The sequence below is a fragment of the Coenobita brevimanus genome, chromosome 69 (assembly GCF_032717465.1).
Source record: "Coenobita brevimanus isolate Jiangsu-jjx chromosome 69, ASM3271746v2, whole genome shotgun sequence".
Lineage (NCBI taxonomy): Eukaryota > Metazoa > Arthropoda > Malacostraca > Decapoda > Coenobitidae > Coenobita > Coenobita brevimanus.
In genome coordinates, this window is record NC_137022.1 from 27,748,331 (window position 1) to 27,763,206 (window position 14,876).

General features: G+C 39.2%; 2 protein-coding genes across 2 annotated transcripts; one reads left to right on the plus strand and one right to left on the minus strand.

Moving 5' to 3' along the window:
* The first annotated feature begins 2,202 nt into the window (after nt 1-2,202).
* On the plus strand, nt 2,203-7,420 carry LOC145406220 (kxDL motif-containing protein CG10681). Its single transcript, XM_080277432.1, has 3 exons — nt 2,203-2,375; nt 4,159-4,358; nt 4,906-7,420. Exons 1-3 carry the CDS (start codon nt 2,233-2,235, stop codon nt 5,187-5,189), a joined length of 627 nt encoding a protein of 208 aa, XP_080133558.1. The 5' UTR covers nt 2,203-2,232; the 3' UTR covers nt 5,190-7,420.
* Nucleotides 7,421-7,469: 49 nt separating this feature from the next.
* UK114 (reactive intermediate imine deaminase A homolog UK114) lies at nt 7,470-14,784 on the minus strand. The gene is made up of 5 exons (XM_080277393.1): nt 14,645-14,784; nt 11,903-12,060; nt 11,137-11,205; nt 9,820-9,875; nt 7,470-9,300 (listed from the first exon to the last, which is right to left on the minus strand). The coding sequence occupies exons 1-5, from the start codon at nt 14,710-14,712 to the stop codon at nt 9,244-9,246; spliced, it is 408 nt and encodes a 135-aa protein (XP_080133519.1). The 5' UTR covers nt 14,713-14,784; the 3' UTR covers nt 7,470-9,243.
* Between the last annotated feature and the right edge of the window lie 92 nt (nt 14,785-14,876).

The window sequence follows — 14,876 nt, forward strand, 5'->3', positions numbered from 1 at the left end:
TATCTATTTATCTAGAGCCAGGCGCCTTGATACCAGATGGGGAGACCACTTAGCAATCGTCTCATCTATCAATCGCTGTCTGTTTGTGTATTTTTCTATCTGTCTGTACCTATCTACTGCCAGACGCCTTGACCCAGGCAGAAATGATCACAAACAAATCACCTTTATGACACCCTATCCTCCGCCGTCAAAATGCCCTCTCTCCATCTTAGACCCCTCTCATATACCTCTCCACTCCATTCCTCCAGCTCATCCTCGATCTCCTGACCCTTTCTTCTCCCACTTACATACTCTTTTTAGTCAGTCTCTTAATGTACAGAATTATTTGTCACTTTCCTAGCCGGTCCACTTCTTCTCTCTGTCAGCCTCCTCTTCCTCTTTCTTCTGAGTTCGATCCAGTCAGCTTAGATCAACAGTCAGTCCTTCTTCATCACTGGTTCGTAGCCAGCAGCTTCTCAAAGTCGTCCTGCTGGAATAGTAATACAATAATTATAATCATCATCATCATCGTCGTCGTCGTCATCATCATCGATGTCGTCGTTATCATCATCATCATCATAATTCGTCACAACTTTCACATAAATCATGAGGTGATGTGTGTGTGTGTGTGTGTGTGTGTGTGAGAGAGAGAGAGAGAGAGAGAGAGAGAGAGAGAGAGAGAGAGAGAGAGAGAGAGAGAGAGAGAGAGAGAGAGAGAGAGAGAGAGAGAGAGAGAGAGAGAGAGAGAGAGAGAGAGAGTAAAGAAGGTAGAAAGGGGAAGTAATTGAGGAAGAAAGGGAAATTATTAAAGAAAAATAGCAATTTAAAGTTGTTGCTGAGTAACCCTGACCTGTCTGGTCTAGCAGACCCAGCAACCGCAGACAAGCAACTGTTCCTGCAGGACCATCCCTTGCAATGAACCATGTTCCTTTGTGGCTGACAGCGCAGCAAGGTGCGGGGAAGAGTGTGTGGGTTTGGTTCCTGGCTGGACGTCCTACTTGTGTCCACCCAGTTAACAGGAACGCCATATCTCGTTATATGGGTACAAGTAAGTGAGGTTAATGGTTTCCTGAGTCACAGGAAACCATTAGAGGTGTCATTCAATGTAGACCACGTGAACTGGAAAGAAGAGCAATCAAGTGATAGAAAGGATGGAGGAAAGAGGAAGTGAGGAGGGCAGACACAGGAAAAGAATTATGAAGATGAAGGGACTAGGCTGCACTACATTTAGTGAGTAGATAATGGGCCCCACCACTTACCACTTATAAGGATAAAATAGTACACACACACACACACACACACACACACACACTACCGAAGGGAGAGGAGAGGTAGGAAAAGAAGAAACAAAGGAAAAAGTGAAAGTAAAGAAGAAATACAACACAGCAAAGGTGAGAGAATAATCATAGAAGGAGTAAAGGGGAGAGAAAGGCAATGAAGGTAAAGGAAGAAAGACAAAAAAGATAAAGGAGAGAAAGCAAAGGTCTTCTATCCATCTATTGCCAGACGCCACAATCCCGTAAGGGGTGGCCATTTGACTTTGAGTTATTTGTTTTATGGGGAGGGGCACTAACCCTCCACCATCCCACTTGCTGACACGTAGGGAGCACGTATGCGTTGGTTATATGGTTACCACCCAGCTCTGTAAATGGTTTCTAGGCTTACAGGAAACCATTTGGCTTGTCACTCAATGTAAAGCCAACTGAAAAGGAAAGAAAAGTAATAAGAAGTGACAGGAAAGATGGGAGAAATAGGAAGAGAGGAGGGCAGGCACAGAAAAAGAATGATAAAGGATAAGGAAGAAGTAGGCGAAGAGATTTAAAAAAAAAAGGGGGGGGGAGGGGTAAGGGATGTTTTCCTTACAACTTTTCATACCACTGCTGCTATGAAAGGAACCTGGCAAATAGGGTATATAATGGCAAAAGCTACTGACAGGATCGTGGAATGATTAAAATAAGGACATAAAATGCTCTTACAATAGAGGCTCCTATTGCATAAATAGAAAACATTTTCCATGCAAAGAAAACCGCTATTATTTGTGCTCTTAGTGTAGTTACCGTAAACTAACATTACCAATTTTTCCATACACTTCATCGACAGTTTTGTTTTAATGCTAAGTTGTATATGGCTGTGAAAGTAGAATAATAATGATAAAAAAAAAAAAAAAAATACAAACACAAAACGATGTCGAAGTCAGCGATGAGGGACACGGAGGAGGTGATCGATCAGCTGAGTTTGTTTACAACCAGGAGGATGGCCGCCTCCTCACCTGAAAGTGACCTAGGTAGTATAGATTGCTTCCAGAACTACACAGCACCGGAGGTATTTGTTCAAGGACTGGCTGGTCAGATAAATCAGCAAGATGTAGAGGCCATTATTCGGGCACAGAAACAGATGTAAGTTCAAGTGTCTAAATTTATCTGACGTTTAATCTAAAATCAATTTTACCACCAGAAGCATTGTTTAATTTTTTTAAACTTTACTAAAAAGGTCTGCACTTGATAGAATTTTTCTTCAGAATTTTTATCTCCGTATTATTTACTATATATATATATTTTTTTAATTTTATTTTTCCTTTTCTGCTACTTAGCAGATAAGGAGAGAGATTCTCCAGCTACATTCAGATAAGCTAATAAAATCTAACAGAATCTGATGTAATTGAACCTAACCAAATGTAGTGTAACCTAAGTTTAACTTAGGATAGCGGTGCAATGAAATACCGAATTGACTGTCATTTACTGAATTGGCACTTTTAATAGGAAAATTGTCATTTTCATCACCATATAGGTTAACATACGCCTAATTATTTGAATGCTAGTCAAAAATTTTTGCCTAATTTAACTGTTAATAAAAAATCAGGATTCAGAGCAAATACGTGCTAAATTTAGTGGACATTTCCCCTGTAGGTCGCCAAGATGCCATGACAGACTTCTGTTTTGCATTAATATTGATTTCCAATGCAAATGAATATGTTTGCACATTAAATCAATATTTATACAAACTACAAATCTGTCAAGGCAAGTTGTCAAGCTAAATACGAAACACTTCCGCTAACCTTAACTGGTTTTCTCTCTGAATCCTGATTTTTTAAAATTAATAGTTAAATTAAACAAAATTTTGACTAGACATCAGATAATTAGGTGTGTATGAACATATTTGGTGATAATCCCCCCTTCCCTCATGAAACGTGTAACAGAAAAGACGTGGAAAAGATCCCCCACAGTTTGGTTAATTCAAAAAAAAAAATGGGGGAAGGAATAACTGTCCAAAATTGCAATAATACCAAATGATTTTGTAAAGCTACCAGTATCACCTCTTAAAGTACCGGTAACAGTTTAAAAGGCTATTAGCTGCCACACTTACACAGTGCCTTCAGGGAGGTTTTGTATGATTTTTCCAGTACTGTACATTGGTGGCTATAGACCTACTAGTTCAAGTTTTTAGGCATGTTTTTTTATTCATTTCATGGCACTCTGTCCACAGTTGAGGAATTCTGAAAATCATATCCATTGTGATGAGTTCGGGACATCTGTATTAGAACTAGCACTTGTATAAAAAAAAAAAAAAGTACAAGTACTGTATCCCATTAATTTCATGATGAAAGATAAAATCATTCTGAAAGAGGGTAGCCTTATGCATTACCAGTGGGCCCACTGTGATTGTGTAGTAATAAAGCCATTAAAGCATTATATTTTAATGATGAAGATAGATGAGATTGTGAAATTTTTTTGTGGCATCTTTCTAATTCTCACAGACTCTGAATGATAAAAATAGCTTTAGTCACTGATTATGATAACCATTTTTCTCATTGTGCTGAGGTGATTTATTTCATTTTTCTAGACAGCTACTGAGTATTGGACATAATGTACTTTACTGCAGTATTCAAAATGATCAGTGGCCATGGTTCTGTAGCCCTCTTGTTTTATTATTTCTTTTGTGTTTGTACATTATTTTTTGATTACCGGTATGTTGGTGTGAAGACGGAAAATTCCACATTTGAAGATATTACTTATGACATTATACAGTTCTATGATTGCTGTTAGGTAAGCCAGTATAAATTTTTCTGTCACTTCACTTGTATTGTGCAGATTATGAAGCACCACTCAGTACAAAGGACATTTATATTACGAACACAGTTTGTCGTGAATGTACACTGTACCATATCTATTCCTCTCCTAGGTTGCAAAGATTTGAGAAGACAAATGAAATGCTGAGCAACTGTAACTCTCTCTCAGCCACACGATTTGCTCTTGCACAGAAGGAATTCAAGAAACACACAGCTCTTCTTGTCGAGATGAAGAAAGACCTTGATAATGTATTCAAACGCATCCGAACAATTAAAACAAAATTGTCAAACCAGTACCCGGCAGCCTTTGCAGGTGAGTTCCACAGAAAATGCTTGTATCCTAGTCAAATACAGTATATGGACTGCCCTACAGTATGATCAAAATTACCAAATTACCATTTCTGAGTTTATCATTACTATAAAAATACAAGTATATTACCCAACAGTAGTCATACATTACAAGTGCAGTACATTTAATGTTCCCTACCTTCTTATGCCTAACAGCACTGTGCAGGAATGTGATATGCACATTAATGTTTGCCTGTTACACATGTTCAGTTCTTAGCATCTTCCTGGGATATCACCTCCTAAAACAAGTATCTCTCTGTTAAAATTAATCATTCATTTTTATCTTCCATCCTTCCAATATTATTCTACTGGATCTGGTCTCACTGTGAATAGCAACCACCAGAATGGGGTAAATGTAAGAGAGGATACCACACAGTACCCATTGCTCACTGACCACATTACGATGTATCTGGTTTGACGTGCACCTGCATCTATTATTCCACACTGCAGAATACTATAGTAAATTCAGGCACAATATTAGAATCAGTTAATAATCTAAATTGTGTCTGCAGCTGCCCAGGAAGAAATACTCAAAGAGGAAGAGGATGAGGAGACTGAAGCTACAAACCGCAACCAGTCGACTGAAAACACTTCACCACAACAAACAGCCAACAACAACAACAATCCAGACCAGCAGACCTCAGAAGTGGGGCACCCAGAAGAGATGGAACAGTCAAGTGATGGCAGCCGCCCAGACACAACAGAGTCCCGTATGAAGAAGACCGCAAGTTCCTCCTCCGACAGCAGCAGCAGCAGTGGGGCTAAGCTATCTAGTTCTTCATCATTTGACAACTGAACAGCAATACATGACCTTGTTAGAGGTTTAACTACAGGGTTTATGAGGGGACTAATGGATACCACTACCTCCAGAATTTAGCTCACTTAAGCAATACAGTACATCATTGTCAAAATATGTATATACACCAGTACCTTAAGTAATACTGTATAGTTAACTGATTCTGGGGTGTTGCTGCATTAATCAGGTACTGTATGGGAAAGCCATTATAAAGGCTTGATTTCTGGCATATCAACCAGTCACCTTTTTTCTATATCTCAACAAAAATTACCTTTAACATCTTGCCTGCACAAAAATGCTGTAATAGTGTACTGTATATACATTTACACACGCACACACGTCAGCTACACTCGGCTGGTGATGTAACACTTGACTCAAGCTGTATAACTGTTTCTGACCACACCTCTGGTGGAAGAATCACGCATTCGTTTTTGTTTTTAAAGGCTCCAACATGCTTGCCTGTGTTGGCCTTGGTCACCTAATGGCGGCTCTCCACATACTAAGCAAAAAACTGATGCATTACTCAAGATATTGGTGTACATACAATTTTTTTTAATATCATGTGCAGCATTCACACAGTTCAGGAATATGAGGCTCAGTTGGTTGCCTTATGACCCTCTTACCACCTGAGTTATGCATAAGTCAGTGAATCAATATCTGCAACTTTTTTTCCCCTTCCTTGAAAATCTGTTTTATGAGGTGGTGGTTGTGGAAAATTTCTTCTTGGTTGCAGTCACTGTCACATATTATCCAAATTCTATATTGTATTAAGCATAATGCTCTACTGTCTCTCCTGACAGCAGTGCAATCATATTTATTTACCACTTACTGTAATCTATTTATATTCTCAGTGTGCATCATCCTCATCCATTGCATACCCACTCTGCAGACACTCCTCACAATGTTTATCAGCTTTATTTTTTTTCCAGTCTAAGCATAGGGTGTGGTATGACCCAGAACTCAGTGAAATTTGCCACACAGTCATTCATACATCATTCAAGCCTCATCATGAACATGAGCATTTTAAACATCTTTCCTGGGGGATGAGAGATCAAGAAACCAATGAAACAAAAGCAGTAAAGAAATGAGTAAGCAACCAGCCATTTGTGCTGACACCCTAAGCTCTGACCTTTCATTAGAATATACTTTGAAATGCCAGTCACAGATTGCAGATTATACCATAAGTACTGGGAACTGATATTGCCATAGCAGTGCCATAAGGTTTGTGTTTATAATTCCCCTTCTTCCATAGAGTCTTGTTTTATATGATACATTCAGTGTCTAAGCATATAGTTCACTGAGCATCCATGATAGTTTAAAAAATATATCTTATAAATGTCTGTCCAAGATCATTGGAAATATTTATATTTAATTTTATACTTTGTTCTCAAGGCCATCATACATATTTTAGCCCAGTTGTAATGGTTGGTTCATATGCACTGCATTTGGTGTCTACAGTACAGGTCAGTAGTTTGATAACAGATGCTAAACACAACTTATGGGATTCACTGTACTGTACTGTCATGTGACATATTTTGATGTAAATTATCCAAATACTAAATTTGGAGCAATATATAAAGCCATCCTGTAGCAAAAATTGCAAAATTATATAGGTATTTGTATCTCACTGTCAAAATATGTAGAATAGAACTGATAAATCATTGATGGGAAAGTCAATCCTGCCATGCAAGTCTTGATGTGGTTTATGATGAGATGAATTAGGTGAAACACAAAACATCAGTCAAGTAACCTCATTTCATCTCATCATCCCAATCTCTTTTCCTATCCAAGGATGAGGTAAGATATGGTCCAGAAAGCAAGAAAAGAGAGAAGCATGACAGATGGAGAACTGATCAACAGATCTATCTATCTATCTATTGCCAGATGCCATAATCCCCAAAGGGGTGGCCATTTGACTTTGAGTTATTTGTTTTACTGGGAGGGGCACTAGCCCTCCAGCAACCCACTTGCTGACGTGTAGGGAACACGTACGGTTTGGTTATATGGTTACCTCAGGCCCCAGAATTCTAACTCCACCTCACAGGCATAATCATTCACATATACTACCTGTCAGGTAGTCATGTAATGAACCCATTCCCAGCAAATTCCAGAGAAATGGAATTTTACTGTGTTACTAAGGTGTTGTACCCTTTGACTGCAAATTACCCAGTGTAAACTAATTTTATAATGGCAAATATCAGATGATTTTACAGTGCTCAAGGGAACTCCCCCCCCCCTCCAAAAAAAAAAAAAAAAAAAAAAAAAAAAAAATGAAACTGCAGTATTATGATAATATACTTTGGCTGAGGGAAAAAAATGTATTGTATTCTGCCTTACTATGGATACATTTATTCAGTTCACCGAAATGTACCCTAGCCAAAAGCTTAATTTGTGTGAACTTTTACCACCCCTTGACATTCCTCTCTTTGTTAGCCCAGTTGTAGTGTAGTTAATGAATAAAATTATACCTTAACAGAGACTATAAATAGGCTTAAGTTTTTTGTACCTGATCTTGAATACAGATGTTGTGAAGGAGTGTATATACTATAATGTCTTGCCCATGTTTAGGGTGTAATATGCTTGATCTGCAGTTTTTCATATTCTCATTGAAGAATATGTGGGGGGAAAAAAAAAAAAAATGGCCTAGTGTAACAGACTGCATGAAAGTCAGAGAGCTTTAGAGATGACAGCCACAGCAAAGAAACTATCACACTGAGAAAAAGGAAGTACAATAGATTCTTGATTTGACAAACTGTATAAGTCATGTACATCAAAGACAGAGGAATGTTTAATATACTGGAAGTCTGTTTTCAGACAACTTCATCTATCACAGCAACACTGGTTCTTTGATTTATGGTATCACAGAAGATTTTATAAGAAAGAATTGTCCTTGATCTGTGATGTTTCTGATCTTATTAATAGCATTCATTAAATCAAGGATCTATTTGTATTTCTGAAAAGCTGCATTAGGTGGTAGTGACTTTAAACAGATTAGTCCTTGGTATGTGCAATGTGGAGCAGTTTCTGTTGTAGACATGGTACAGTTATGTACTGTAATGAATGTACCACTGAGACTGTTGTGCATGACAAGTTCAGTAAAAGAAAATAGCACAGTGATATGATTTAAAACTCCTAACTATATAGGATTATCTGTTTCTTTCATTCAAAACAAATTAAAACCTTATGGGAAACAAATTTGTGAAGTTTTATTGTACCTGAAATGACCTGGAGTGCTGATGGAAGTTTGGTGTTGCTTGCATCTGTTCATCTATAAATTTATTTTTCCTCAAATGTAGAGCCACCTTGTCTCAAATTTAGTAATATCCCTTTAGCATGGGTTACTGTCTTCACTGCCAATTCAAATTTTTCACAATCACACCCAGGAAAATGGCCTTGCAGTCTGTCCCTAATACTTCTCATCTCTGTTTTTAGGATAATACCATACCCTTCGGTGAACTCTACAATAATTTGGAAACTTAGGATATGGAAAACATGAACGGAGGGAGGAAGATAGCATATACTGAAGCGCTGGTTCAAAGGAGAGAATGGAAGAAGGGGGGGATGGTAGAAATTTGAGAAAGTTTGGGCGACAGTTCAGAAACTGGAGAGACTGGGAAGGTGGAAGGGAAGAATACTGTATATCCTAGCAGCATTCCCTCTGCCAAGCCATTGCAACATGGAATATGTTGTTTCTTTAACGTGTTCAGTATTCTGATGTCAAATACAGCATACAGTATATGGCTTGGAAGAAAACAATGCACTGGTCATATGGAAGCTAAGCTGCAGTTTTAATGTAAGTCTTTATATAAAACTTTCAAAATTGAAAAATATAAACAATAACATAAACCAAAATAACATTCATACCTAAATTTTAAAAATTAACAAGTACTTAGGCTTAATCTGGCACAATACTTTTATTATATTTCAGCACTGTACTAATGGAAATACATTACAATTACTATGCTGAAAGTCTTACGATCTGTATTACTAAATAAACAAGAAGATGACTGAGGTGCCCTGAAGACTGGTAATGGTGGTGGTGAGGGATGTTGCATCACTGGTGGTCTATTTCTCCCACTATTGCAATGGCTTCAATTTCCACAAGACCTCCCTGTATACAAAATACAGTACATGAATTCTGGAAAGTTGCCTTAGCATGAATTATAAGACTGCTCTCTCCCTCTCTCTCTTATATATATATATATATATATATATATATATATTATGCTTACCCATTCCTCCCCCTATCATGCTTACACAACTGATATATTATGCTCTTGGATTTAATATATACTATGCTCTTGGATTTAATGCCTGCCTGTATTTTTAATAGCATACTGGCTATAATCATTGTCAAAATGAATACAGATGGCAAATGTAATACACTGCAGTATAAAGAGCTTGTGCCAAAAAGAATGTGCCATTATACTTCATTATAGCATCACTGCTGAATGAAAAACACAATTACTCTGCTATACTAACCATGAAGATGCCTCAAAATTCCAAACTGTACACTAGATTAAGGAAAAAAATAGAGTTCTGACTGGAAAACTTCACTAGCTAGCTCTATTTGGAACAATTACTAACAAACACTTAAAATCTGCCAGGAGACCTGTGACAAGCTACGTACCTTTGGCAAGTTGGCCACTTGGTAGGCAGCTCGGGCAGGGGTCGACTCAGCAAAAACTGAAAGGAAGTGAAAGAAATACTCATACAATATAAAGACTCTGATGCTGTCTTTAACTCCTTCAATCCAACAATGTCTCCTATTCTGTTATGCTAAAGCCAGATGATTCCTTCAGATTAAGTTAGACATCCTCAGCCTGAAGTTGTTAAAAACATCTGCATTATATCCTTCAACCTGAAAAGTAATTTCTACTTAAGAGGCGGGCTACCATGGGGGCTAATATATGCTGATAACTTAGTTTGAGAACAGGAGTGATGGGATGGAAACAAAGGGCTGAAAGTTAAAACTGGTAAAACAAGGGTCAAGGCTAGTAATTGTGACGGAGATAATGTTATGGATGAAGGAATGTAGCTTTGTGCTGTGTGTAAGCAGGGAGTTGAGAGGTATATTATCCTCTCAACCTGTAACAGATGAGGTCACAAAAGATACAATGGTGTTAGGGGTAGACTGCATGGGACAGGCATTTAAGGCAAAGGGCCCAGTAACTTACTGAAGTGGACTTAGCTGGGTGTTTTAGATAATGCTGCATAGTGAAAATACAGCATACAGTGCCTGTTTTTTGTGTTTAATGACCATATATATTTTGTTTTTCTTTTAATAAATGTGAACTGGAAAACACACCTGTCATCTCATTATCTTAATCCTGTAGTTTAGCTTAGTTTATTACAATAGTAAGCTACAATACATACCATGCATGCCTTTCTGTTCTGAAGTTACTTGACAAGGCTGCTCAGACCAAAATTAACCATGTACCGGTACACTGTGCTAAAATTCAACTGTCCTACATCTTTTCTGACAAAAGCAATGTTGCTAAAGTGGGTCACAAGAAAACTTTGTGAAAGACACCTGTTGATTAGGTCCATTAATCCACCTCATTCACTTCCTTGTAAACTGTGATGACAGCAACCATATAAGCTGTTACCCTTGCATCAGTACACTACAATTATGGATGTTATCAACAATCAATTAAGCAGCAACATGACAAGGTGACTATGTTAGGTCCTCTTGGTATTTATTGTGCAGTAAAGTCTCTCTTCTTCTCTTTGTGTACAGTCTCTCAGAAGATAGTCTCTGGGTAGTCCAAAATGTCAAAGTAATAAACAACTTTAAGCTTTTCCTGTGTTTCCTGCCCCTGCCCACCAATTTTACTGTCAAAAGAGTTATGTCACGCAAACACAATTACCGGTAAATAAAAAACTTCCTATGTGTATGTGGACCAGCTATAAAGTACAACAGTATTACAGAGGATACAATACTTACATTTTGAGTAAACATCATTCACTTTGGCAAAGTCATTGATGTCTGCCAACAACACGGTTGTCTTGACCACTGTAGGTATTGAACAAGTACAATTTATTACATCCACGAATGACACACAGCTATTCATTACTCCTCCTTCTACATATACTTTCATATTTATATTCACTCTCATCTTAAATATCAGGACCAACTTGCCAAGCCCCGGGCTCCTATGCTCCTCATGAGGTAACATAGGATTGGATGATGGATGGATGGATTAAACTACGGTAATGTTTATTATATATCATATTACTTTATATGAAAATGAAGGGCAGTGTGTACAGCATTATACTGTTTTATCATTATCATCATCCAGGCCTTTTTTTCCTCAGTTAAGGACAGATGTGCTTATCACTACAAAAACCTTCATATAGTACAGTAGTTCCTGTAATGGTGAACAAAAGTAACATGTTTGCAAGCAATGATTTGGGCAGAGGGGTGGCCATGGCCACCATTGAAATATGCTGCCACCCCTAATTTCCAGAGGAACACCTTCAGACCCCCCTGAAGAGTTCTCCTTGGGCAACGCCATAAGTGAGTCTGGCCACCCAATTGCTATTTCATTCTGAAAAATCTAGCTATGCCACATATTGTTTTTAAATACATGCAGCTGAGGAATGTAATTACCAGTACTGTGACTCATAATCATATTTGTAAGGGTATCCTTCTGCAGATGGTGTGTGAGGTCAACATACTGTATAACAAAATCTTTTTATACTGCAATTACCATGTTTGTAAGTGCATCCAGCAGCAGACAGTATATGACCCATGTTGGTGAGTGCTGTGTTGGTCTGTTGGGCCACATCCCCAGTGATGGTCAAGTTGGCAGGATCCAGGCCCAGCTGCCCAGAGATGTAAAGAGTGTTGCCTGCTTGCACTGCTTGGCTGCACATAAAGGAAACACATTCATTCACTTAGTACAGTATGATCAAAGTATTAGTTCCTAACAGTCATCTGATCCTTTATCATTCACCTAAAAATACAGCACTGCATGCGATATCTGTCTGGCAATCCTTTCCATATCCACTGGTTCCTCAATCATCTAATAACTAATTAAACATTAAATACAGTACTGTATTTATATTAGTATACTATGGTGAGAATCAAAGTTTAAACACAGGTCTACCAAAGGTAGCCACTTTCGCAGAATGAAGACTCGTGCACTTCATAAGAATGTACAAATGTGACACACACACACACACACACACACACACACACACACCGCTCACTGGCAAAGTGGTAACGTTCCTGCTTGCCATACTGTTAGACGGGAGTTCGTACCTTGCTCAAGTTGCGAAAAAGTTTCACTGACAAAGTGGGTGGTTACTGTCCCCCTTGAGCAAGAGGATGGGTGTGCGCATGTGTGAAGGTCACAGCCTTGCCCTTAGATTGGACTACATGAGCTCTCAGCTCCCTTCCGGGAGGGTAAAAGCTGACGATCACAATCATCAAGTGATCCTGACCGACCTGGTGACTTACACACAAACACACACACATTATTTTTTTTTTTTTTACACTTGTAAAAGACAGGCAGCCAAACATGACCACTTACTTTTCATCTATAACAAAATGTGCCAAGAAAAATCCAATTCAATGACACCCTCAGAAATGCTTTCAAATTAAAAATGTGGCAACCTCTAGCATTCTCATTATGTGTTGCTCCCTTCAGTCAGATCTCACATAACACACCACTCACTGTCTCATCACACAATAGTACACATCACACTCCCACTCACTTGACCACTTACACTACAGTGCCATATCATAGACCACTCACCAAAATTTATATCCAATTAAGAACACAATGATACTGACCTTTTTCCATGTAGCTATGTACAAGGTACAGTATCTATCTCTCAATCCTCTCAATAACAGGAATAATTTCAATACTCTGTTTCAGTTAGCTATACTCTATGAATTTATTCAAATGAGTCACTGGAGTCCAAGTGTTGATACTGTCATCACTAACCCTCTAATGGTCAGGACAATTCTAGTTTTCTATCCTAGCTACTACTGAATGATTCATTCAGTTGAGTCATTGGGGAATGGAGGGGTTACTGTCTGGCCTGTGCTGTGACTGGCTTAAACTTTACTGAGTGATGTCTGAACTGATGTCTCTTGATGTATATTTATCTGGGGTTGTTAGCACAGAAGGGGACAACCTGGGAGTACTGTTGAGAGGGGACAGTGTATTTGGGGATGTTGAGGGAGAGGGTGTCTGGAGGTGTTACCAGAGGGAGGGCATCTAAGGGTGGTAGTGTCAAGGGGGAGGGTGTCTGGGTCTGTTGTCATGGGGAGGGTGTCTGGGTATGATGTAAGGGGAGGGTGTCTGGGTATGTTGTCAAGGGGAGGGTGTCTGGGTATTTTGTTAATGGAAGGGTGTCTGGGTATGTTGTCAAGGGTAGGGTGTCTGGGTATGTTGTCAAGGGGAGGGTGTCTGGGTAGGGCCTATGCTGTCAAGGGGAGGGTGTCTGGGTAGGGCCTATGCTGTCAAGGGGAGGGTGGCTGGGTAGGGCCTATGTTGTCAACGGGAGGGTGTCTGGGTAGGGCCTATGCTGTCAAGGGAAGGGTGTCTGGGTATTTTGTTAAGGGGAGGGTGTCTGGGTATGTAGTCAAAGGGAGGATGTCTGGGTATTTTGTTAAGGGGAGGGTGTCTGGGTATGTTGTCAAGAGGAGGGTGTCTGGGTATGCCGTCAAGGGAAGGGTGTCATTGTATGTTGTCTATGGGAGAGTGTCTGGGTATGCTGTCAAGGGGAGCATTATGATGCATGTTCTCATCAGTGTCTGGGGATGTCAGGGGGAAAGTATAGCCTACTGGGTGCTAGGCCTAACTACTGAAGGGTGTTTTTTTTTTAAATTGTATCTGTCTTTCAATATATCTATTGCCAGACGCATAATCCCGTAAGGGGTGGCCACTGTTCATATTTTTAGTTTCTGGTAGTTGTCTTCCGGGAAGGGGCACTAACCCTCTGCCAACCCACTTGTCAAGTAGGGAACACGTGTGGGTTAGTTTGAGGTTACCACCCAGTGATGTCAATGATTTCCTGGTTTACAGGAAATCAATTGGATTGCCACTCAATGTAGAGCTATCCTAAAAACTGAGTACCACTACACTACCGTAAGTGTATGGATGAAGGGCGCCCCCACCGTCATATATCGTTGTTGATAAATGGCACAATACTTGAGATAACATGCAGATACTATCAGCTCAGCAACTAAAAGGGCAATTGGCGCATGCTCACTTAGTGGAACGGTAACTTCCTGCATAAAGTCACTTTGTGCATACGACACCGGGAAATATCCATAATAGTGTACCGGGTACTGCATGAAATTTGACAATACATTACCTTACCTACTATGAGTCCTTTGAAACAAACCTTGTCATAAGCTTCTCAAACCACTTGAACTGGGCCATATGAAGATGAATCTTTCCTAACAAAATAAATACAAATATACAGGCTCGACTTACCTGTAAGCTCCAATTGCAGCAGGTGCTTTTGGCGTGGATATCACCTTCCTTACGATCTTGGAAGCCATTTTATCACCGTGGTACCGGATCCAAGGATGGAACGCCTTAAGTTAATGCAGACAGGACGAGTACCACTGCTACCAAGGGCTCGGTTATGAAAGCGTTTTCGTCTTGTAAGCAGTTGCCAAGTACCCAGTAATTTTCCATTAAAACAAAATTGTTCCACAAGGTT